At 34.4% G+C, this 26,838-nt stretch overlaps 1 protein-coding gene across 2 annotated transcripts in view; it reads left to right on the top strand.

Moving 5' to 3' along the window:
- The window catches only part of PHF14 (PHD finger protein 14), a 193,684-nt gene that overhangs the window by 5,972 nt on the left and 160,874 nt on the right, over positions 1-26,838 (top strand). For both annotated transcript variants that reach the window (XM_068550589.1, XM_068550591.1), the window contains exons 3-5: positions 2,579-3,357; positions 9,742-9,886; positions 25,364-25,523. In XM_068550589.1, coding sequence (XP_068406690.1) covers positions 2,579-3,357; positions 9,742-9,886; positions 25,364-25,523 — 1,084 coding nt within the window. The remainder of the gene's footprint in view (positions 1-2,578; positions 3,358-9,741; positions 9,887-25,363; positions 25,524-26,838) is intronic.

The raw sequence follows: 26,838 nt of genomic DNA, 5'->3' as shown, positions 1-26,838 counted from the left end.
CCAAAAAGAACTTATGACTAATCAGTTGAAGAAGTTATTTTTCAGAAATCAGAGAAAGATAAAATTTGATATATTCCTGATCCCAGCAGTTGGAGTATGGATAATGTGATATATGGAGAATGAAGGGTTGGGTAAGCTACTAGGATTTAATTCGTGGAAAAATCTCACATTCTTCTAATAATGTTAACAAATATAAAGCATTTAAATCTTTTTAAAATTCTGCTTTCTATTTAGGCATGATAACAAAACAAAATCAGAATCAAAGAGTTATCAATTTCCCTGTACTTTTAAAAATAATCGGTTGGCATTGGCAACAACAACCAAAACAAAACTGCAGAAATTCTTGACATTCTGTAAAATTTACAATAGCACAGTTGGATTGGTCTCAGTTTTGATCAGGAGCCCACGTTTGTGCCCCACTTGATCGTTCTTTTATATCTACTGTTATGTTTTTATTGGTAAAAATTATTAGGAGTACTTTTTAGTTACTTAGGAAAAAATTCTACAAGGTTAATCCAGAAGAAAAGTTCCTTTTCTCCATTTCCCAGGGCTGTTAATTATAGCAGTGCTTGCTTTAGTCAGTGTGCCTTAGAAGCGTTTGGTCAACTCTGCTTATTATTATATCCTTATCTAAAAATATCTAGGAACTATTATTTTTTACCAGGGGTATTTTTTCTTGGTAGGTTGGATTTAATTGTTTTGAGTGGTATAAAAAAAATCACTTCTTAATGATTTGTAGAGCTGTTGGACTGAAAATAAGTCCCCTATTTGTAAGTGACATTGGGTCCACGCTCTTTTGGAAATTTAAGAAGCTCACAAATCCAAAGATGTTTCCTAAGTTTGGCATGAATTTATTTGATGGTAAAACCTGACTGGAACTGATAGGAGTTTATTTGTAGCGTTTACTTATACTTGTAAATATTCATACTTTTCACTGCAGATGTATTTGATTGCAGTATAGTACCATAGACCTCACTGGAGGTGTTAGTGTAATATATTGTGCATACACTATGCTACCTTTCTAAAATCTGAAAAAAAATCTAAATTCTGTAACATGTGTGGCTCCAAAATTCAGATAAGGGATGGTTGGCCTACATGATATTGCTTTTGTGTCCTTTACAAGATTGTTCAGGATGAGAGTGTCTTGTCACAACAGTCCTGAATAAGATGTAGGCACCTGTATGATAATCTTGAGATTGACAGTGATTTTATAGGTTCAGTCAACATCCACTAAATGTTAGTCTTCATTTTTTATGTGATTTAACTTGCAGGATTTTTTTCATCAGCCATTTGTAAAGGATTTCTGAGATATTTTAGAAACCAGATACTAATTACAGACAATTTTTTTTACTTTGAACACCCAGGTAATTATAGAGGCTAACACTGGTTGAGTTAACAGAAATTAGAATGGTGTGGAAACATGAATTTTTTTCACCATTTTATTGTTACCCTTATCTTGGTTATAGGTGCAAAATATTCATCACCCTACAGATTTTACTATTGATGTTGGTTACAACTTGACTGTGACTGGTTTGTTTCGCACTGCCTCCTGCTCCCCTTCCACCAATAACCCTCTCCACCAATAACCCTCTCCACCAATATTTCAGATTTTTATTGATTTGATTATGTGTAAAGAGGATTAGAATGTTACTGAGTAATGTTGGTCTAAGAGGGCCTGAGCCGCCCTAGACAGGAATGGAAGGCACTTGCTAGAAAGCTTATGGTCCTGCATGAACTCTTTAATGTCCTCAGCCTATCTTTTTAGTGACTACTGTGCTTGCTCATTTCCGAGATGGATTAGGTTTTAAAAAAATGCATTAATCTCTTTCATTCTAGGGTCTGTAGTAGTTACTGCCTGGAATTTTTGGAAGTTTAGGTAACTCTTTTATTGATACGAACAGTATCCTAATAATCAGAAAAATTGATAACTTATCTTGCAACTTCCATTTTCTGTGCCATTGCTATTGTCTGTTTTTCACTTGTGTATTTGGTGATCCTAAAGTTGATTGGTATATTAGGGATGTGGTACAAATTGACTGTCATAAATATCTGTGTTCATTTTTGCTGGGTGAAGAGTGAGATAAATGAAACAAAGTTTTTGGGTCATATTTTTCTTGTTCTGAGTGTGACTCAATGCATGTAAGTCCATATAATTTATGACAGAAAGATGTAAGAGAAGAACAATTTGGTATGTATTACATTATCATAAAGTTAAAATCAAGTGCTCAATTTAAAAAGAAGCACATTTACTTTTCAAAAAAAATTGCCTCTAAGGTACGCAGTATGGCGTGAGATGTATGACACAAAATAGTGGTCCTCGTTTTAAAGCATATTTTAATTTAGAGTTACATATATTCATCTTCATTAGTGCTATATTGAACTAGAACCATTATTCCAGCTTCATTGATTTATTATTTAATCAGGTTGGGAACGTCTACCATTCTTTGACTTAAATTTGTTTATATTGTTTTGCAAGTTATTCACAAATTTTGGTGGTTTCATTTGTGTCAGCGTTGTGTGTGTGTGTGTGTATGTATATACATATGTGTGGTTTTTTTTTTTCTCATATTTTCAACAGATTCTGAAGGGAGTGGTAATGGAAGTGAAGATCCTTCAAAGGACAGTGGAGAAGGTTCCTGTAGTGATTCTGAAGAAAATGTTTTAGAGGAAGAACTGAATGAAGATATTAAAGTAAAAGAAGAACAACTTAAAAATTCTGCAGAGGAAGAAATACTATCATCAGAAAAACAGTTAATTAAAGTGGAAAAGAAGGAGGAAGAAGAGAATGGAGAGAGACCTAGAAAGAAGAAGGAAAAAGAGAAGGAGAAAGAAAAAGATAAAGAGAAGGAGAGAGAGAAGGATAAAGAAAAAGCAACAACATCTGATAATGTGGCTGCTTCTGCTGCTTCCACCACACCAGCCACAAGTCCTCCTGCTGCTAACACATCTCCTTCAGTCCCCACTACAGCAACTACAGAGGAACAAGTCAGTGAGCCAAAAAAGTGGAACCTTCGTCGCAACCGACCACTTTTGGATTTTGTATCCATGGAAGAGCTGAATGACATGGATGACTATGATAGTGAAGATGACAATGATTGGCGACCCACTGCAGTAAAGAGAAAGGGAAGATCTGCATCTCAGAAGGAAGGAAGTGATGGAGACAATGAGGATGATGAAGATGAGGGAAGTGGGAGTGATGAGGATGAGAATGATGAAGGCAATGATGAAGATCATAGCAGCCCTGCCAGTGAAGGGGGTTGCAAGAAGAAGAAGAGTAAAGTTCTTAGCAGAAACAGTGCTGATGATGAGGAACTGACCAATGATAGCCTGACACTATCTCAGAGCAAGAGTAATGAGGTAGATCAACCCAATTTTTATGATATCTGTCTGTCTGGGGAAAAGGGAATTCTTCTCTAAACCATTCTACCCGTTATATTAAGTGGCTTCCTTGAAATCCTGTTATAGACAGCTGTGGTAGTGAGTGAGCACCCTAACTGTAACATTTATTCATTTGGTCAGCCCGCCTTTATTGAGTATCTGCTGTTTGTCACCGTCCTCAAGGAGCTCACAGTCACCGTCCTCAAGGAGCTCAGTCTCTATACTTAGAGAAATATTTCTATGTCCATACCCTTGGGAAATAGTGGTTTTCCTTTCCCTTTTCTGTCCTCTCACTCCATTGTTCATAGGACTGCTGAATGGTGCTGAGTGGATTATGAAAACAAAGGTCACCTTTCTTTCAACCTAGTTATATCCATATCCGCATAAAAATTTAGACTTTTAGAATACTTTTGAGCAGGGCAACAAACAACTTAATGATCGTCTCAGGCTTTTAGAGATTCATTTTAAAGGTTAATTCCTTTTTCAGTTGTAGCACCCATCTGAATAGTCACCAGATCTTTGCTTTAGATGTATGGGAGTAAATACAAACTATGTATTTACATATTTTTAGTGAATAAGTTCTCTCTACAAAGAATGAAAACAAACAAACATTTCTTATCCTAAAACAAACATTACTATCATAAAACTACAGTAATGACTCAGTTCTTCCACTTGAAGTTCTACTACTGAAAGTTAGGTTTATCCATTGGGCCCAAGATGCAACATTCAAGACTCTTCAGTCAAACACATTTGTGTCTCTTTGTCTGTGTGTTTATGTATATGTTTTTCTTCAAAAGAAAGACTGAGTTGTCGTCTTACATGTAGATGTACCTGTTACATCACATGTAGAACTATAATAAGTCTGTCATGCCATTAATGTGTTTATAGTCTTAAAAATTCACTTCTTTAACAAGCACTTATTTTTTTGTTTTTTCATATTATTGAAATAGGTTAAATTGGTAGAAAGGTTTTCCTTCTATGCTTTATTTGTTCTTTTACATTTCTTCTGTTTACAAATTTTACATAGCAGTGATTTTCTATTTTAAGTTTCATTTAAAAATTTGGTGTTTTACCAAAATAATATATAGCAGATTAGGAGGTGTTATATGTCAGTAGAGATGAAGCAGTAGTTTATATTTTACGTTATAAACATTGGTTAACTTCCAGGTTGCCCATTTTCTTAAGAAGAACGTTGCCTGATTCCAGTGCTTACCTAATTCCTATCTTTAGGTAAAGGAAAATTGTCACTTGGAATATAGTATAGTATTCATAATGATGTAGCACAGACAGTTCCATATTTCCAGTTTAAGGAAACAGAAGTATGGAAAATCTAATTGTTCATACTTTATTTAAACATGTATCCAGTTTATTTTATAGCACTTAATACTAACCTATATCTACTGACTAAGGTTACCTTCTGCGGTATCACGTTCTTCATTTTTATTAGCCTGACATTCACAAAAGGAGGCTGGCTAGGATAGAAGGCAGTATGGATTAGATTTATGCTAAGGTGTGGGGGAACACCTGCACGTGTCTAGAAATTTGCCATGTAAAATATATATAAATTATCCATTTGTTAATAATCTGTAATACATAACAAGTTGCTTAAGAGATTGTAGACTATCCTTTATGATGCATTTAAAGGCCACATGTGCTGTTTAGTTTTTTTCCTACTAAACAGAAGAGATTTTAGTAAATAATGGGACTTTATTTATTTAGGTTAACAGTCCGAAAGGAATGAGATTCCAGGGCATTTCTTGGATAAGTGCCTTGATACAGTTGTCAAGAAGATTATTCTTACAGTAACTAAATGAATTCCTTTTGTGTTAATTCATGTTAATTTTCCTTTTGCTCTACCCTATGCAGAAATGTAGAAGAATTTATATAAGGTTAATTTTTGCTCAATAATATTCTGCCTGAAAGCTTGATAACTGTTTTTTTTCCAAGACTATTATTCAAACTCTTAAGTAATTTTTGATGATTCTAGTTCTATGTAAATGTCACTTAAATTAGATATTAAATTTTAAGAAAGAACTAATAGAAATTATTTTATATTTCTAAATTTCCTGTTCTTATAATCTTGATTTTGTAAAAAAGATGACTAAAGGTAATCCTTGTTGTCTTCTGGCCAACGTTTGTATTTTAATCTTCCTGGTTATTTTAGGTAGTGATACCTTGCCAAGTGTTCATTAGTTAATATGTATATATTTGATTATATTTGAAGTTTTATTTTTCTATGCTTTTACTTTGTTTTCAAATACTACTTTGTAATAGAGATAGCTGAAAATGTGGTTTTAGAATACATAATAAAATTGTATTTAGTCTATAAGCAGGAAAATTTTTTCTTGGGTGCTATGTCAGGTGCTTTTGTAGGGATATGGTGTTGGGTATCATGTAAATGATGCCCAGGAACTTTCATAATTTTGAAATTTCTTAGGGGAATTTGACATTTTTTTTTTGAGTGGAGGCCTTTTATAATTATTGGCTTTTAATGGTCTTACCATGCCTATGTTGTAGGCCTTGAAATGCTCTAGAGCAGTGGTTCTCAAACTGTTTGGTTCAGGACACCTTTATAGTCTTAAAAATTGAGGACCCCGATTATTATTCATATAGGTTATATCTTTTGATTTGCCATTTCCAATTAAAACTCAGAAATTAAAAAAAATGAGATGTATAGAAACAAGAGTTATTAGCTTGATGACACCATCCCGTGTCATGTAACTTCTGGAAATCTTCACCATACACCCATAAGAGAGAGTGAAAAGGCAAATATCCTTAGTATTTGCCTTTTGGATCCCCTGGAAGAGAGTTCCCCAGACCACACTTTGGGAACTACTGTTCTAGATTTGGGCATATGATAGCCTGCATTTTCTTCACATGGGCATATACCTTTGTCAGTAGCATTATGGCATTTTTTGAATTTAGTGCTATCTGAAACAATTTCCTTGGAATATGGTTACATGTCTTTTTCAAACTTTTATCTTGAAGTTTTTGAGGTTCACCAAGGTTATCTTGCCTTTAGTTTTCTGAAATAAATTTTTTGGGGAGGGCTGTATAGTATTTTCAGATAATGGTTCCCATTTTCAGGACTTTGAAACTAGAGCTTTGAATGAGAATTAGTATATGATAGAAAATCATCTCAGTATAAATTTTCAGGTGGATGTTTTTTACTTTTTTTTCATAAGGTTAAATAGATTAGATGTCTTGCCATGTGAAGAAATAGCAATTGTCATCTGAATTTTGCTAATTAAAATGTAAACATTTTGCCAAAATTTTTAAATAGCCATTTCTTTTGGGGGCTTCTGACTTATTAATCACTTGTCTTTTTACACATTTCAAAATAAAACAAATTGCTCTAAAGCCTAAAAAAAAAAATCAATTTGTAACATTGTACAAAAATTACTTGAGATTCTTGAAAATTTAACCTTCTTTAAAAACTTCTAGGAAGAACTATTGGTCAAACTTGGTATAATAATTTTTTCGCATTTTCAGAGCAATAGGATTCTTTTAATTCTGGTTTTATATGAAGGGTGCTGGAATTTCCTCCTATTAAACACACATATAGCTTAGTTAGAATTTACCCTGTTGTATATGTTATTTATAATAATCTTTGTGGAATACATATATAAATGAACACTAAACATATTTGAGAGCCCATAAAAAACATTGGGCAGAATCATTTTTGGTGTAAATTTTAAATCCCAAGGAGAAAAATGAAATAATTTACAATAAGGAGTCATTGATTTATTACTATAGTGCCCCATTTAATCTTAATAATTACCATTAGAGTCCATTAAATTATTCCATAATATTAAAGTTATATCCTAGATGTGCCATTCAAAACCCATTTTCCCAAATTCTATTTTTATGGAAAAATCATATTTTCAAATGATGTATTTTGTGGTAAAAACTTAAGCTTAAATATTTTCTCCGGAAACTTGAAAAATGGTATGTCTTCAGAAATATGCTATTAAAAATTGATACTAAATTGACTTTTGTATTCTGATCAGAGGTGCGCTTCAACCCATGTTTGATCTATTGAAGACAACCTAGATAACTTTTTAAGAGGATGTATTGTTTAGATTTTCCCATTGAAACATTGTCAGCAGTTTGGTTAGGGTAATACTGTAGGACTCTAGTTATCCCCATTTCTATCTCTTTGTATTTAATGTCTAGTAAGAGTCTCAAATGATGGAGATCAGAGGGTCAAAATTGCCAGTTAATTTTGTTTTCTCTGCCTCTAAATGATAATATGTGTAGAGGGAAAATGGAATAGAGATAATTTAGACATTTACTGTTTTTCTGAGCAAAATGGCCAAATAGGAAAATAATGGAATAGAACTATCTGTTGATGCTAGTTTTTCTGATCCATAGACATTTACTTGTTTCCCACATGGGTAAACCTCTTTTTTCAAGGGCTGATTAGTTTTTGTAGTTCCACCAGAGAAATATTGGCCGAGCCCATAAACATGAGTAGCCTCTCAGTCATCAAACTCTGGTTGTTTGCTAGATCTTTTTCTGGTCTGTGATTTTTTTTAACCTAGATGTGGTATTTTAAGAAAAAAATTTTTTGGACTTACCATGGGAAAATATTTAAAGTACCAGTGTTCATTGAGGCTTATAACCTTTCTTTTGGGGTTCCAAGGAAGATTCCCCAGTGTAATAAAAGGTCAACTCATGTTTCTCTTTTTGGACCACCTACAAAGAAGTACAGAGGAAAGGAGAATGGGAATGAACATTTATTGAGTACCTAGTATGTCTCAGGAACATTCTTGCCATACATTATCTTGTTAAGTCTCACAACAACCTGATGAGGTAGGTATTATTTTTATCATCCCATTTTACAGATTAGAAAACTACAGCTTCGAGGTTCAACAGCTATTAAGTGAGAGCTGAGAATGAAACCCAAGATCATTTGACTTTAAGGCAAATGCTGTTACATTTGAAGCATTGCTAATGGGATGAAAATCTGGGCAGATTTTTGTTTTGCTCAGAAGTACTGTACTAAAGTACTTTAAAACATGAGTTTTCTTTTTAGGAAGTTTTAATCTTTATTTGCTAGCGATGTCCAAAGCCCCAAACTATGGATACTTTGGTTTTATAACAAAAAGGAGCAAAATATAAAATTTTAAAATGCTAGAATTCTCAAGAGAAATGATGCCTCCTTGTTAACTTTCGCATTCTTTTTTGATTCGTTTTTTAGATCAGCTGCAAGTTTAGATTTATTACACAGAAAATATATTGAAAGAATGTTATTGTGACAGTCAAGTGTCTTTCAGATGTTATTTACAAATTGCTATTGAAATGACTCTAAATGTTACTTCTGGATATTGGTCAGTTTAAAAGAATACAGAAATATAAAAATGTTAACAGGAAACAATATAGTTAATGTGTGATATGGAACTAATTTATTTTGTTTCTGAATATGGTTAGGTTCTTAAATGAAAATATATAGACTCAAGTGCCATCTTTTATTATATGTAATGCTGAGCCCAGTGTGTTAAATATGACAAGAATCATCATCATGTTAATTTGTCATTTAAAGTTTAAATTCATAATGCCGAAGGTTTAAATTAAGTGGAGCACACTCTTCCCTTTATTTTTTTATATTCATTAATACATCTTCCTTTCTCCTTTTATGTTACAATTAACTAGGTATCTTTATTACCAGTTTTCACTAGATATTTCTTGACATAAACCTAATCGAGTACTCTGACTCTTCTAGCAATCAGTCAATCTGGATTCTTTTTTAGATGGTTTTCTGTACCTGTATACACAGATTTCCTATGCAGGCTTTCATGGATCTGTCGTCCAGTGGTTTGATGACCCTGGAAATTCTGGATTCCCCAGCACTAAAGGAGTATAGTCTGTAATATGCCATCACATACATATTTGCTTATACGTTATCTTGATTTTTTTTTACTGTTTAATATGTGTGTGTCTTGTCTCCCCAAGATAGGATTATAAGCTTCCTAAGTGTAGGAAACATGTCTTATACTTTTAAAACCCATATATAGGATTAGTAATTACTTGTGGGTTAATTTTTCCTTTCTTGTAGTTTCAGGGGTCAGATATAGATCCAGAATGGGAAAGCAGATGAAGGGTTGTTGGTTATAAGCTTGGTTTTATATTTCCTAGAGGAGAGAGAATATGGGACTTGCAGAGAAGTGAAAAATTAGGGAGAGGGTGCTTAGAGGGTCTTTGGACAAAGAGATTCACTTCTCAAACATAGCATACTTTGAAATTACTAAAATAATGGAGTACGCAGCATAATTTTGGAAATGCCTAAAATGATTTAAGGTGCGAATTTTATTTATTAAAATTACCTTTTAAATATGTGATTTTCTGATATTTTAATATTAGGACTCGCTGATTCTTGAGAAGAGTCAAAACTGGAGTTCTCAGAAAATGGACCATATTCTGATTTGCTGTGTTTGTCTTGGAGATAATAGTGAGGATGCTGATGAAATAATTCAGTGTGACAACTGTGGCATTACAGTCCATGAAGGTAATTTTGCTTTGTTTTGTTTCCTTTTAGAAATGGCTGGTTGACACTGCATTTATATAAGTAATATCAGCTATTTTACATATGTACTATACTAAGGTTTTCCTGTAATATTTTATGATATTTGAACTGAAATAAGACATACTGAATTTTCAAAGTATAATGGGTGTTATTTTTCAGATTATGTTCATTTAAAATGTGTTTAAAAATAATTAAAATAGATTATTACTGTATGGAAATCAGTATTTCTTTGAAGGTCATTGTTATGATATTTTCCTTCGTGGCATTATTTCTAGTTTTTAACTGAAATTTAGATATAGGAAAACGTCTAGTATGTTAGTCTAGTAGAATGTATTATTTAAAAAGTTATTGTTGGGCTTCCCTGGTGGCACAGTGGTTGAGAATCTGCCTGCCAATGCAGGGGACACGGGTTCGAGCCCTGGTCTGGGAAGATCCCACATGCCGCGGAGCAACTAGGCCTGTGAGCCACAATTACTGAGCCTGCGCGTCTGGAGCCTGTGCTCCGCAACAAGAGAGGCCGCGACAGTGAGAGGCCCGCGCACCGCGATGAAGAGTGGCCCCCGCTTGCCGCAACTAGAGAAAGCCCTCGCACAGAAACGAAGACCCAACACAGCCAAAAATAAATAAATTAATTAATAATTAAAAAAAAAAAAGTTATTGTTGAAGTCTAGTGGTATTATAGTTTCTTCTTTAATAGTTACACTTTTTAATTTTGAACTTGAAAGGAGAATTTGTAGAGTTCATCTTTTAAAATCTGAATATGTTGAAATATGTTGAACATATTTTTATATGTAATTACATATTACATATAATATGTTGTAATATGTTGAAAATGTTTTTCCTGATTATAAATTTTGAACCTTTTTTTAATGTAATTTTTTGTTGTACTTTATTTAAAATTTTTTATTTTGACATAATTTCTGACTTATAGAAAAGTTATAAGAGTAATAGAAAGAATTTCCGTATACTTGGCACTCAGATTTCCAAGATGGTGACATTTTGCTATATTTGTTTTATCTTTTCTCATATAAGTTTTTCCTCACCTCTCTGAGGGTAAATCGTAGACAAAATGTTCAGCTCTACCCCTAATACCTAATGTATATTTCTTAAGAACAAAGAACAAGGGCATTCTCTTACACAATCACATAATTATCAAAGTCAGGAAATCAGCATTGATAGAATACCATAATCTACTGATTATATTCACATTTTGCCAATCATCCCAATAATGTTGATTCTAGCAAAATAAAATCCAGGATTATGAATTGCATTCAGTTGTCATGTCTGTGTAGTTTCCTTTAATCTAGAACATATTTTGAGTCTTTTGTGTTTCATGCCATTGGCATTTTTGAAGAATACAGGCCAGTTCTTTTATAGAATGTCCTCAATATTGGGGTTTTCTTATGTTTTCTCATGATTAGTTTCAGGTTATGTGCTTTTGGCAGGAGTGCCACAGAAGTTATGTTGTGCTCTCAATGTATTATATTAGGAAGCATGCATGTATGTTTATTTGTCCAGTTACTGGTGATGTTATTCTGATCACTTGGTTGAGAGGGTGTTTCTCTGTGGTAAATTTATTCTTTTTTCCTATCAGTTAATTTTTTCTTATCAGGGCCATGACTACTGCAAAACAGTGTTTCTGTGGCCCTTTCTTACTGGCCTTTCTGGTATTATAGCCCTCCTCCCAAATACTTCTGGGCGTCTGCTGGACTCGTGAGACCTGTGGGGCCTGTGCTTCTTTAACCAGTCCTCTTGCCTTCATGTGAAGCTCCCCTCCCTTGCTCTAAGACTCACTGTGGGAATGTCTCCTATTACTGTTATTCATTCATTTTTTTTTTTCAGTAATGTTTGTTTAGTACCTTCTGTGTGCTAGGCATTCTGTTGGTTTTAGGCATGTAAAATAAACAATATAGACATTGCTGACCTCATGGAGCTTAAAGTATAGTAAGAGAGACAGGAATGAAAACATAAAACAATATGTATCAGGTGGTGGTCTGGACTATGGAGAAAAATAAATCAGGAAAAGGAATATTGGGAGTGCTACGAATGGGGGTGGTTGAGTGGGTAGGTGGAAGTTTGTATGTATAAAAGCTTACACAGAAAATCCTCTCTGTTAAGGTGATATTTGAGCAGTGACCTGAAGGATGTGAGTGAGCAAACCATGTGAATATTTGGGGAAAGAGCACTCCAGAATGAGGGAGTAGTGAGTAAAGATGTTGAAGTGGAAACGTGTTCGGGGTGTTTGTATAATGACATGAAGGTTAGTGTGGCGAGAACTGAGTGAGCTAATTAGTGGTAGAGGCAGAGATGGGGGCAAGCCAGATGAGGCCTTGGAAGTCATAGATTTCAGATTTTACTGTGATGGATCTGGGAAGACCGACATGAGTTTTGAGCAGAGGATTAATAGGATTTGATTTATGTTTTGGAAGGATCACTCTGACTGCTGGGTTGAGAGTAGACTGAAGTGGGTCTAAAGTGGGAATCAGGGAGACCATTTAGGAGACCATAGCAATGATCCAAGAGAGGAATAGGTTTTGAGGTGGAGAGTAAAAGTTTGATTTTAAATTTTTAGAGTTTAGGTAAGATATAGGGGCTGGCGAGATAAATTTGGGACTCATCAGTCTGCAGATGTTACTTAAAACTGTGAGCCTGGATGTGCTATCTAGGGAGTAGTAAAGTGGTCCTAGCACATCAGAGGAGATGGGGAACACATTGCCAGTGAGATAGGAGAAGAACCTTAAGTAGTGACCTGGAGGTTAAGTAAGGAAGATGTTTCAAAAGAGAAGGTAGCTCTCAAATACTGTTTTTAGAGTAAGATGAAAACCTGTCTTGTGGGAAATTACTCTAATGCAACCGTAGACCCCCAGTACACTACCAGGCAAGCCATCCCAAAGATTATGGGAAAAAAAGGGTTACAAACAAAATGTTTATATTACATGGTTTATTAAATAAATGTAAAATACATAAAAGCAAGGGGAAAGATACGGAATTAGTTAACAGACTATGTACTATCATTTCTGCCATATTCTGTTTTTCACACAGAACAACGCTAGTCAAATGTAGGACGGGACATTCCAAGAATGTTAATACTGTGGGCCATCTTAGAGGCTGCCTACCACAGATGCAGAGATTATATGGCATGTTAGTGTGCTGATGGAAGTGACCAGTGGAAAGAGAAAGTTGACAATTGATGATGTAAGGAGAGAAAGTGGAACAGTTGGTGGAGCAAGGGCTTTGAGTACAAGGCTAGAGAGGATGGGATCCAGTACCAAGTGGAGACATTTAATAGATAAAGGTAGCCATAGTAACTGGAGGGAAAATAGAATATGTGGATACAGATGTAGGTGGGTTGTTAGATGTGGTGGTCAGAGCATGTGGAAGTTATTTTCTGAATGCTTCTTATTTTTTCAGTGAAATAGGAACAGTCATTAGCAGAGTAGAGGTGGGGAGGTGTTGGAGATTTGAGGAGTGAGAGGTTGGTGTAAAATAGTTATTTGGGGGAAAAACACAATACATAATATTGTGTGGGTGTGTATACGTACATACATGTATTCACACGTATATATTATGTGTATATGTCATTACCAGATAGCAATAAGAGACCACTTTAGATTAGTAATGAATATAAATTGAGACCAGTCAACATGATTGTATGTATGCATTTTTTTTTTCCTCCAGGAGTGGTTCAGATTTCTTGGAGGAGTTACAGAGTAGTGGAACATCAAAAGCAGCAGCTGTGCTGCCATTGTTGTATTGATCACCACTGATGGTCACAAGTATGTTACCATTGCTTGTATTCATGACTGTCATTGCTGATGTGTGATGCAGGCATGACCAGTACTATTAGTGTTGTTGACTTTTCATCATGCTGAGGGCACTATCTCTACTTCATAGGTCATAGGTTTGACCATGGATGTGATTTTTAAGGCTAGCACAGTGGTTTTAAGAAATTAAATTGATTGCTAACATTTAAAAACTGGGAGATTTTATTTTACACATTCTGGAATTCGTTCTCTTGAAGTTCTGACAGCAGTAGGTTTTCACTCTCTTATGGCAACAGTCCTCTGGAGCTGAATAGGGCTGCCTCCTGCTGGTGAAGCCTACAATCTTCAGTTTACCACTGTCTTCTGTCAAATCCCTTGCTCATTTTTGATAGTTGCCTGGTCCCTAGAAGTGTATGACTGTATAGTGCCTCATCTACTTTGAGGGTGATGTGTCTTGCTGCTGGTAGGCAGGCTGCTACGGCCATGCGGTCTCAATGTCCCACAGCTATGATAGTAAAGCAACTGTTTTATTGTACTATAGGTCCTTTATTTTGGACTCAGGCCTGAGTCTCCTGGGGACTAGTACCATGTACAAATCAGAATGAACCCTCCCCTCTGACGTCTTGTCTTATTTATTTATTTATTGAAGTATAGTGGATTTATAATATTATATTAATTTAAGATGTACGAAGTAGTGATTCAGTATTTTTATAGATTTTACTCCATTTAAAGTTATTACAAAATAATGGCTGTATTTCTATGTGCTGTACAATGTATCCTTGTTATTTATTTCATACATAGTAGTTTGTATCTCTTAATCTCCTACCCTTCTCTTGCCCCTCCTCTCTTCCCTCTCCCCACTGGTAACCGCTAGTTTGTTTTCTATGTATTGAGTCTGTTTCTGTTTTGTTACATACGTTTGCTGTTTTATTTTTTTAGATTCCACATATAAGTGATAACATAGGTATTTGTCCTTTTCCGGCTGACTTATTCGCCTAAGCATAATATTTACTCTCTAGGTCCATCCACATTGTTGCAAATGGCAGAATTTCATTCTTTTTAATGGCTGAGTAATATTCAATTGTGTATACCAGATCTGCTTTATCCATTCATCTGTTGATGTACACTTAGGTTGCTTCCATATCTTGGCTATTGTAAATAATGCTGCTATGAACATTGGGGTGCATGTATCTTTTCGAATTAGTGTTTCTGTTTTCTTTGCATATATACCTGGCAGTGGAATTGCTGGATCATATGGTAGTTTTATTTTTAGTTTTTTAAGGAACATCCATACGGTTTTCCATAGTGGCTGCACCAATTTACAATCCCACCAACAGTGTACGAGGGTTCCCTTTTCTCTGTATCCTCACCAACATTGTCTTTGTCTTTGTCTTTGATTTAGTCTTGTACCTCTTGGATTCTTAGTATCAATAGATTCTTGTTTAAATGAATGTAGATTTCTGGAAGGACACCCCATTAGTTCTTCTGATGTGTCTAGAGCTATTAAAAGTTCATAATGATACTTGTGCTTCAGATGAATAGTCTCAATAATGGCAAATCTACTTTCTTTCTAAGGAAGCTTTGATTTTTTAGAAACAGCCAAAAAGTCTTTCTGAGTCAAGGCAGACAAAGAAGATTATCAAACTGAGTGGTAATTTCATTTAGGTCAAAAGCAAGTTGTGTCTATAAAGTCATGTAGCATTTTTTCTTGTGTTATTCATTTAAATGGCTCTGATGGCATTTGAGCATTTGCTAATGATTGCTCATTTTTCTCCCAAGACTAACTCGTTAGAATAGGGGAACTATTTTTATTATGGCAGAAGGAAGAAGGGAAGACACGGAAAGGGAAATTAATACTCCTGAGTGTGATGCTTTGTAGGCTTTTTGAGAGCAAGCTAATATGTGGAAAAAATAAATAAGGAAAACAATAAATACAGAAACTGAATAGTTTCTCTATTCAGAAACTGAATCTTTATGTTGTAGTATAATTGCTTTGTTGGGAGTATTGTTAATTCTGTGAACTTCAGATACGTTCAAACTTAAAGATGCAAATTGTAAATCAAAGTAAAAAATAAATCTTGAGTTTTTTCTTTTATTGTTACTACTTTCTTCCTTTAGTATAAATAATTTTCCCTTTCTTTCATTAATTTTGAGGTTTCTGTTGTATGATTGTGATTATATAATTCTCTTTCTCACTTTCTTAGTAGCTTTTCTTTCTTTTCTTAGTAGTAGTATTAGAGCTAATATCTTGAAAGATTCCTAGTTTTGGAGATTTTAAATGATCTGTTTTGGTTTAAGGGAGAAATGTTATTAAACATCAATGTATATTTTTATAAATCTAATGAATTAAAGTTATGATTAATATAGTGTTCTAATAAAATTGTTATTCCCTGTTTGTCAGTAAACATACCAAATATGGTATTTGGGATCCTTTTTAATGTAATTTCCTGTAGGTCATTTTTATCTGACTACTAGTCCAGAAGATTCCTTACCAAATATCACTATTTGTTTGAGAAAGGGTTGTTTTGATATGGATATACTCCTGACTTTTCCATTTAAGTTTTTTTAGTAGCATTTGGATGGCATCATTAAGAAATTGTGTTGATTAGTAGATCTGTGAAGACTTTTTCATCTTCCACTAGCTTTGTAGCAATCTTGTCTACTAAATAGAAAAAGAAAAAAACCCACATCAAACCCTGCTTAATAATCTTTGGTTACATGGTTGAATTTCTCTTTTGAGGAAAAGTAACAGTAATCCTCAATACAGTAATGTGCAGCCTGATCAGCATATATACATCCTGGAGCCGATTTGGGTCAAGTCTTACTGACACTGTTATGCACTGTTGCCGCCCCGTATTAATTGGAACCTGGGTTGAAAAAATAAGTAATGATGTGTGACCTGGTCCAAATAATGTAGATTTTTTTGTTTTTTGTCTTTTTTCTAGGTGGACCATGTTCTTACTCCTTTTTAGTTTTTAATTTTGTCTTCCTTCTCTAAAACAGGGTCAGCAGCCTCTCAGAAGTAGTTTCAATCCTTCAGTTGTTTATCCAAATAGGAGCTTTTATCACTACTTAATTATAGTTTTTTAAAAAAAATTTTTATTTATTTTTTATTACTTATCTCCATGATATCATCTTATTTTTTATTTTATTTTTTAAACATCTTTATTGGAGTATAATTGCTTTACAATGGTGTGTTAGTTTCTGCTTTATAACAAAGTAAATCAGTTATACATATACATATGTCCCCATATCTCTTTCCTCTTGCATCTCCCTCCCTCCTGCCCTCCCTAACCCAGCCCTCTAGGTGGTCACAAAGCACTGAGCTGATCTCCCTGTGCTATGTGGCTGCTTCCCACTAGCTATGGGTTTTACATTTGGTAGTGTATATATGTCCATGCCACTCTCTCACTTTGTCCCAGCTTACCCTTCCCCCTCCCCGTGTCCTCAAGTCCATTCTCGAGTAGGTCTGTGTCTTTATTCCCGTCCTGCCCCTAGGTTCTACATGACCCTTTTTTTTTTTTCCTTAGATTCCATATATATGTGTTAGCATACGGTATTTGTTTTTCTCTTTCTGACTTACTTCACTCTGTATGACAGACTGTAGGTCCATCCACCTCACTACAAACAACTCAATTTCGTTTCTTTTTATGGCTGAGTAATATTCCATTGTACGAATGTGCCCCATCTTCTTTATCCATTCATCTGTCAGTGGACACTTAGGTTGCTTCCATGTCCTGGCTATTGTAAATAGAGCTGCAATGAACATTTTGGTACATGACTCTTTTTGAATTATGGTTTTCTGAGGGTATATGCCCAGTAGTGGGATTGTTGGGTTGTATGGTAGTTCTACTTTTAGTTTTTTAAGGAACCTCCATACTGTTCTCCATAGTGGCTGTATCAATTTACATTCCCACCAACAGTGCAAGAGGGTTCCTTTTTCTCCACACCCTCTCCAGCATTTATTGTTTCTAGATTTTTTGATGATGGCCATTCTGACTGTTGTGAGGTGATATCTCATTGTAGTTTTGATTTGCATTTCTCTAATGATTAGTGATGTTGAGCATCCTTTCATGTGTTTGTTGGCAATCTATATATCTTCTTTGGAGAAATGTCTGTTTAGGTCTTCTGCCCATTTTTGGATTGGGTTGTTTGTTTTTTTGATATTGAGCTACATGAGCTGCTTGTAAATTTTGGAGATTAATTCTTTGTCATTTGCTTCATTTGCAAATATTTTCTCCCATTATGAGGTTGTCTTTTCATCTTGTTTATGGTTTCCTTTGTTGTGCAAAAGCTTTTTAAGTTTCATTAGGTCCCATTTGTTTATTTTTGTTTTTATTTCCATTTCTCTAGGAGGTGGGTCAAAAAGGATCTTGCTGTGATTTATGTCATAGAGTGTTCTGCCTATGTTTTCCTCTAAGAGTTTTATAGTTTCTGGCCTTACATTTAGGTCTTTAATCCATTTTGGGTTTATTTTTGTGTATGGTGTTAGGGAGTGTTCTAATTTCATTCTTTTACATGTAGCTGTCCAGTTTTCCCAGCTCCACTTATAGAAGAGGCTGTCTTTTCTCCACTGTATATTCTTGCCTCCTTTATCAAAAATAAGGTGACCATATGTGCCTTGGTTTATCTCTGGGCTTTCTATTCTGTTCCATTGATCTATAGTTCTGTTTTTGTGCCAGTACCATACTGTCTTGATTACTGTAGCTTTGTAGTACAGTCTGAAGTCAGGGAGCCTGATTCCTCCAGCACTGTTTTTCTTAAGATTGCTCTGGCTATTTGGGGTCTTTTGTGTTTCCATACAAATTGTGAAATTTTTTGTTCTAGTTCTGTGTAAAATGCCAGTGGTAGTATAGTCATTTTCACAATGTTGATTCTTCCAATCCAAGAACATGGTATATCTCTCCATCTGTTTGTATCATCTTTCATTTCTTTCATCAGTGTCTTATACTTTCCTGCATACAGGTCTTTTGTCTCCTTAGGTAGGTTTATTCCTAGATATTTAATTCTTTCTGTTGCAATGGTAAATGGGAGTGTTTCCTTAATTTCTCTTTCAGATTTTTCATCATTAGTGTATTGAATGCAAGAGATTTCTGTGCATTAATTTTGTATCCTGCTACTTTACCGAATTCATTGATTAGTCCTAGTAGTTTTCTGGTAGCATCTTTTAGGATTCTCTATGTATAGTTTCATGTCATCTGCAAACAGTGACAGCTTCACTTCTCCTTTTCCGATTTGGATTCCTTTTATTTCTTTTTGTTCTCTGATTGCTGTGGCTAAAACTTCCAAAACCATGTTGAATAATAGTGGTGAGAGTGGACAGCCTTGTCTTGTTCCTGATCTTAGTTGAAATGGTTTCAGTTTTTCACCATTGAGGATGATATTGGCTCTGGGTTTATCATATATGGCCTTTATTATGTTGAGGTAAGTTCCCTCTATGCCTACTTTCTGGAGGGTTTTTATCATAAATGGGTGTTGAATTTTGTCGAAAGCTTTTTCTGCATCTATTGAGATGATCAAATGGTTTTTCTCCTTCAATTTGTTAATATGGTATATCACATTGAGTGATTTGCGAATATTGAAGAATCCTTGCATTCCTGGGATAAACCCCACTTGACCATGCTGTATGATCCTTTTAATGTGCTGTTGGTTTCTGTTTGCTAGTATTTTGTTGAGGATTTTTGCATCTACGTTCATCAGTGATATTGGCCTGTAGTTTTCTTTGTGACATCTTTGTCTGGTTTTGGTATCAGGGTGATGGTGGCCTCATAGAATGAGTTTAGGAGTGTTCCTCCTTCCTTCTGCTATATTTTGGAAGAGTTTGAGAAGGATAAGTGTTAGCTCTTCTCTAAATGTTTGATAGAATTCACCTGTGAAGCCATCTGGTCCTGGGCTTTTATTTGTTGGAAGATTTTTAATCACAGTTCAATTTCAGTGCTTGTGATTCGTCTGTTTATATTTTCTATTTCTTCCAGGTTCAGTCTCAGAAGGATGGGGATTTTCTAATTCTATCATTCCTTCTACATTTATCAGGCAGCATTTATTTTGTAGAGAACTTCTCCCCTTTTATCCTTTTCAGTATTACTGTGGTCTCACACATTATTATCTATAACCTGATTACTCTTTCTGATGCTTAAATTGTCCAAATTTGACCAGTGAAGAGCCCCTTTCATCAGGCTCTTACTTACACGCACGTGTGCACATACGCATATGCATATTTGCACAGTCCCTGCCCTGAAATAAGTGCATAAATAAGATAAATTCCATGGTATTTTCCTCCCCTATAACTCACTCTATTTCACTCATCTCTTTATTTCTCTCACTCGTCTCTTAATCTTGAGATTCTTTTTCATATGAGTACATAGGGATTTTTTTTTCCATAGGGATATTTTATTATCATTTTTTAATGGTATGTAGTTAGCTATAGAATGGTTCAACCATAATGTATTTACTTTTTTTGTTTGTAGTTTTTTGCTTATATATAGTGCTAACAAATATGTCGTATATATTCATGTAATAATTTCTGTGGGATAGATTCCTAGAGTGAATCAAAAGATAAGTGCATTTAAACTGTTAACAAACTTTGCCAGATTGCCCTTCAAAAAGACTGTATTTATTTGTATGCTTACCAACAGTGTACAAACTACTTGATAACTCTGCAACACTGCATATTAATAAATTAAAAAAAATATTTTAGAGACTATCTCAATTAAAATATGTGTTCACTTTATTTGTATTGAAGTTTGGTATCTGTGGCTATTTTCTTTTTCTTTTTTTTTTTTTCTGTTACTTTCTTTATATTTCTCTTGTCATTTCTTGTCTTTTTCTCATTGACTTCTTGGAATTTTTTTTTTAATGTTAATCCTTTGTCAGCTATATGTGTTACAAATAGTTTTCATCCTTGTAAATACTTTTTCCACCCTGTCCTGTACCTTTTAACTTTGTAGTATTTTTCACTGTTTAGAATGTTCATTTTTATACACATATGTAGATATTTCTCTGATACTTTTAAAGTTCCAAAATGAACTTTTATCTAAAATTGATGAATTTAGAAGATGTGAAATTTTCTAAGGCATAATAGGAAACTAGTGTTGCTAGATTTTATGTTTTTGGTTTTGTTTTTTAATCAGGTGCCTAAGTGACAGATTTCCATATTGTAAGTCGGCCATGCAACTTTTCCTTAAACATTTCATGGTTAAACATGAACTTATTAAATGTTTTATTTTAGAGAAAACTAACTGTCCTTCATAATATATTGCATGAATAGTAAATAAAATGTGGGAACTATAGAACAGAGAGAAGATAAAACATTTCTAACAGTCCTAATATCCAGACAACCATAGTTAGTGCTTTTGTGTATTTCCTTTATCATTTCTTTTTCTTTTTTCCCTTTTTTAAAAAAATATACGTATGCTTGAGTAATTATAATTTAGGTAAGTTTTTTTTAAATTAATTAATTAATTAATTTTATTTTTGGCTGTGTTGTGTCCTAGTTGCTGTGCGCGGGCTTTCTCTAGTTGCGGCGAGCAGGAGCTACTCTTCATTGCGGTGCGCGGGCTTCTCACTGCAGTGGCTTCCCTTGTTGCAGAGCACGGGCTCTAGGCACGCGGGCTTCAGTAGTTGCAGCACGCAGTCTCCGTAGTTGTGGCTCAAGGGCTCTAGAGTGCAGGCTCAGTAGTTGTGGCTCCCGGGCTTAGTTGCTCCGCGTCATATGGGATCTTCCCGGACCAGGGTTCGAACCCGTGTCCCCTGCATTGGCAGGTGGATTCTTAACCACTGCGCCACCAGGGAAGTCCTAGGTAAGTTTTTAAGTTGAGATTTTGCTAAAAGATAGTTTTCCACACGTGCTTATTAAATGTATAACTGTCTATTTGTCAGAGTACTTATTTCATCTAAATGTAGATGAACCTCTTTTCTTTTTGGGTTGCAACTTGTCACTTAGTATAAGCACCTTTGTGACAAGATCTTGTAACTGACTTGTAATAGTAGGGTACCCCTGACTGTGATGTCAGTTATGATGTATTGATTGCACTGTGTCTGAAGAAAAATGTCACCTACATGTCATAGTACATGACGGAGCATTAGGTAGCACACTTGCCAGCAATGCATTAAATAAGGTCTACTAAGATATTTTCCCCCATTTGTTTATTTTTCAGTTAGCCTAGCCCTAGACTATTTTTATTTCTTAGCATATGCAAAAATATATTCTTATGAGTGTTTACTGAGTAGTAAAGTATGTTCAAGTTATAACCATTTGGACTTTATATGTGAGCAGGCACTTTCTCTCTTTTATGCTTTAGGATATATTTGTGACAGGTATCATGCATGTTATCAGTTCTTTTCTCATAAACAACAATATTACTCAATTTAAAATCTTTTATTTTAGTGGGTTTTGTAATCAGAGGTCTAGTGATAGGATGTTAAGTACAGAAAAATGTTTTAAATTTTGTGTTCCTGTTTTTTTATTTTCTATACTGAGAGACAGTTAGAATAGATGTTAAATACTTAACTGCAGATGAGGTAACTCAGCCTCAGAGATGTGGTTTGTCTAAAGTTACATAGCTAGAAAGTAGAAGACTGTAGGTCTTTTGGTCTCCCGTGCCAAGGTGAATGGGAAAATTTCCACTGATTTGGATTATACGTATTCTTGTATAACTCAAAACAGTTGTAAGCACATTTTATATTATTTTGCATTAAATATGATTTGTATAAGTTGCATGTGCTACCCAGAGGTTGATTGTTAGACAGCCATAGAACCATGTTTTCTCTGTTTACCCATTTAAAAACATGAAAAACCTATATGAAATAGGTTTTATATATCTATAAATTTTTTATTTTATATGTTTACCCATATAAAAAAAGACTTTTTTTCTGTAATCATATTGAAGGTGTACTTTTTGCATCTATTACTCAAAATTAGGTAGGAGAGAATAAACCTTGTTTTATGGTAGTTTAAATTCTTTTATCTATGGAAGAAAGAAAAATATTTAAAAATGTATTTAGTCATTAATTAAAATGGATTAGAGTGGATATAAATGCTAGAACTTTGGTCTAGAGCTCAGTAAACTCAACAGGTATGGCAGAGAAATAGGGGAAAAGTGGCAGGGGAAAGTGGCAAGTAAAGAACTCTGTAAGGGTAATAACACAGTGTGGATTATTTTTCAAGGGCAGTGAAGCTGAAGAAGAAATACTTATCCACTTGCTGGTTGTTCTTTGTGCTTATCTGATACCAGTCTTCTAGGTTACAAAGTAGGAATTTCCTAGGAGAGACCCTCAGAAATCACTTCGCAGGTTGTTTGTAGGTGGTTTAATCATTATGCAGGTGTTTGTCAGGTGTGTGGTGTATTCTTTAAAAATTAGAATTGAAACTGCTTTATTCTAAAAGAGTGAACTGCTGTGATTTACCTTGATATTGGTGAATGAGATGAATAAAATGGATAGTCACTTGGGGGTTTTATTATCTTGGGACTTTGTGTGAATACAAATGAAAGAATTTGCCTCGAAGGAATATTATTTTGTAAAGAAAATAGACTTTTCTCTTTGTAGTATTGCATAACCTTTTGAGAAATCAAATTGACTGTTTTTATTGTTTTATGATTTTTTTGAATAAAATATTTTGCTTACTGTTGCCTTTACTGAAGAATATTCTTCTATTGGTGATAGTTAATAATAACTACTCCCAGAAGAAAATTTTATTTCTTTTTCATTTTATAATTTATCATTTAAAAAATGTATATCTAAACAGAAGTGATGAAGTTGATAATTATTACCAAGCACAATTTAATGATATTAAAGAAATTAATATTTTGATTCCTTTTCTTATCTTGTGCATGATAGTCTAGCTCCTTTAAAATCTTTTCTCTGGCATTCTTTCGTATGACTTTTCAGATTATGTTAAGGTTCACCATTATAAAGCCTTTGAATAACATAAGCTTGACAATAATTAAGGGATTTGCGTGAGGCAGCTTATGTAAGTCACAGTTGCAAACAACTTTTTAGTTTTCTGCCTACTAGGATATTTTAATTATAATCTATATGGAGTGGTACTACTGTGTGAATAAAATACTTATGCATGACTGTTGACCTATGAACGACATCTAGTAAATTAATGTTGGTAGTTTAAAATTATTTATTAATGTGTATGGTTCTTTTTCTTTCTGGGTGATTTGTTCAACTCAGTATTTATTTACATACTTATTTATTTGTTTTAACTTGGATGTCTTTGGTGGTTATGAAAAGACGCTTTTCAACAGGCTCCTGTTGTCTGTGTAGTGTATAACCAGTTTCAGTAATCACATGATCTTACATTGGATGCATATAAACTTACCTACATGGTGAATCCTTTTGAGAGATGCTTGTTACTTATATATGTTTCTCATAGTGGTTTTTTTTAATGGCTTCAGTTTATTGAAGGGTACTTTGGGTACTTAGTGCCCTTTCGAATTTGGCACTAAGACTACCCTCCTAGAATAAACCTGGTCAAAAGTATCCTGGGAAGGTTGATAATAGGCTACCTGTAGAAGTGACCTATCTTGACAGGAAATAAATGTCTTAGGATATCAGAGAAATGCCCAAGCCTAAAGACGATGAACATACATTGGAACTAGAATAAGGTTGTAATCTATTTAATTACTACATATGCATTAAATTATTTTTCTTAAGTATGTTTTGTCATTAGGGCAGTATCTTCCTTTCTGGAAAAAGAGAGTTAGATAATATGAAGTTTGTGGTGTATCCAGCACTATTTAGGTAAAAGAAAACAATTTAGGAGTCATGACTATTGTAGTCACCAGGGAGGTACTCTTTATTATAAACCATCAATAATAGTTGATGTCCTACTCTAAAATGTAGAGAACTATGCTACATTATCTTCTTTGTTTGGTATGTTCATGAGGATATTTAAAATTTTTTTAATCACATTAGCTGCTTAAATAATTTAACCCTCAGAATATCGAGTTATCAGTGAATGAAAAGAGGAAAAAGAGTATTCTCGTCTTTTCATTCATTTCAGTTATGGATACATTTTTACGGAAGATAGAAGAATTATAAATGTTTAAAAAGATCAAATACCTTGTATAGCTCTAGATTGGCTCAGCTGTGAATAGAACTCACTTGTCTAACTCTAGTCTGAATTATTCAGATTGTTCTATAGCCTTAATTTATGTGTGTGCGTGTTTCTGTATTATTTTCCTTTTACTAATACTAACTTTGCATTTGTGGTTGCATGAATTTGTGTTTTAATCTGCCACCTCCAAAATTAGATCAGAGGTTTTTTGTTTGTATGTTTTGCATGATCATGGTCTTTTATATATGTGTTCAGTACAAAGGGAGCTCAAAAATATTTACTAATTAATAGTTCCTAGACTCAATAGTTCTGATTTCTTTTTAATGAAAATGCATATTTTTATGTATTTTTTTAATTAAAAAAATTTTTAAAGAACCATAAAATTTCCCCCTTCTGTAATGCTTTCCAGTAGGTCTAAAACTATCTTAAAGAGTCATTTATTTCATTGCATATACTATGGTAGGTGAAAAACTATTTTTATAAAATGATTTCACTTCTGTGTTTTGGCTTTAATATCATTCTTATAAACCATTAATTTTTCACTACTTCCTTTCCCTTTTTCTTTTGTAACTTTATAAATGTGAGTTTAAAAAATAAACTCTATTTAATCATACTCTTTTTTTCTTTTAGGTTGTTATGGAGTTGATGGAGAGAGTGACTCTATTATGAGTTCAGCTTCTGAAAACTCCACTGAACCTTGGTTTTGTGATGCCTGTAAATGTGGTGTTTCCCCTAGCTGTGAACTATGTCCCAATCAGGATGGAATTTTCAAGGAGACAGATGCTGGAAGGTTGATGTCATAATTCTGTTGGGTTAATATGCCTGCTTTATAATGCATATGCTTCTGACTGTTTTCCTATTTATGATTTTCTGAGTTACACACTTTCATTTGATTGCTTCTTTGTGTCTTTTTGGCATAGAGTAAATGGACAGGAGGCTACAGATCAGGGCAGGGAGGAGAAAAGATCATTTATTGAGGATCTGCCTTTGCCTTTATAACCCATAATCCCATTTAATCTTAGTAATGACCGTATGATAAGAGAGATGGTAAAGTTTCCTATTTTATAGGTAGTACCTGAGGCTCAGATCATTACATAGTTTTAATTTCAACAAGTCCATAGTTAAATTTGAACTCAGATCTGTTTGACTTCAAGAGTATATCAGGAAACAGAACCCATACAGTGATTTTAAAAGGGGATGTTTAATGTAAAGAATTACTAAGCTATGATAAACAGTAACCATAAGATATAAAAGAACTCTAAAGAATAACACTGTAGGGCTGAGGGAGGATATCCAGGGAATGACAAACTTGGAAGGAAGACACCTTCCCCAAGGCTGGGGTTCAGGCCTTGTTAGAGAAAGTGTAGTTCCAGCCTACTGGATGGCAGAGAAGTTGGCTCGTTTGCCTGGGTCACTACCTAGTCTACAGTTCTTGGCAAGTGGGTGGCTGGGCAGTGGTTCAAAGCCTGGAGTGTATGGTGTCTGTGTTGAGAGGCCCACAGAAAAGTGATCTCCAGCCTGGGCCTGCCGGGTCACTGAGGGACGATGCATGTGGTGGGGCAGAGCACTGGCGGATGTCCTCTTCCCATCCTGCAGAGAAGCCCCTTCCTCCTACAGTGCCTTCTTCCACTCCCTGCTGAGACAGCTTAGTATGATGCTCACTGTAAAGGAGAAATGCTGAAGGGATTCTGTCCATTGTTGCAAAGCAGATATTGAAGGGTGGATTTGAGCTGAGAGGCAATAAATTGATAACTGGCACAAAGACCTGTGTTCTTTTCACTATATTCACACTCATCTTTATTACCACATTTGAGCAGTTGTCATCATCATAGTGTTGGCATCTTTCATGTTTTTTTTCTAAGGAGACTACCAACTGGGATGGGTGACTGATATATAAGAGTAGTTCCTAACCTTTTATATTTTATGGATCACTACTTACCCTCCTCCCCCATGTAAGAGGGGGTGCTCAATTTTTTATTTTGCTACATACGTATATTTCAGTATTTTTACTAAACATTTAATATTTTAACAAGAATAACAAAATAACTTGTACAAATTATCACCATTATTTTTCATATTTTAACATATTGAAAAGGATAGGATAC

This window comes from Eschrichtius robustus, chromosome 8 (genome assembly GCF_028021215.1).
Source record: "Eschrichtius robustus isolate mEscRob2 chromosome 8, mEscRob2.pri, whole genome shotgun sequence".
NCBI lineage: Eukaryota > Metazoa > Chordata > Mammalia > Artiodactyla > Eschrichtiidae > Eschrichtius > Eschrichtius robustus.
The sequence above is the reverse complement of the archived record's forward strand: the minus strand, read 5'-3'. Positions and strand labels throughout refer to the sequence as shown.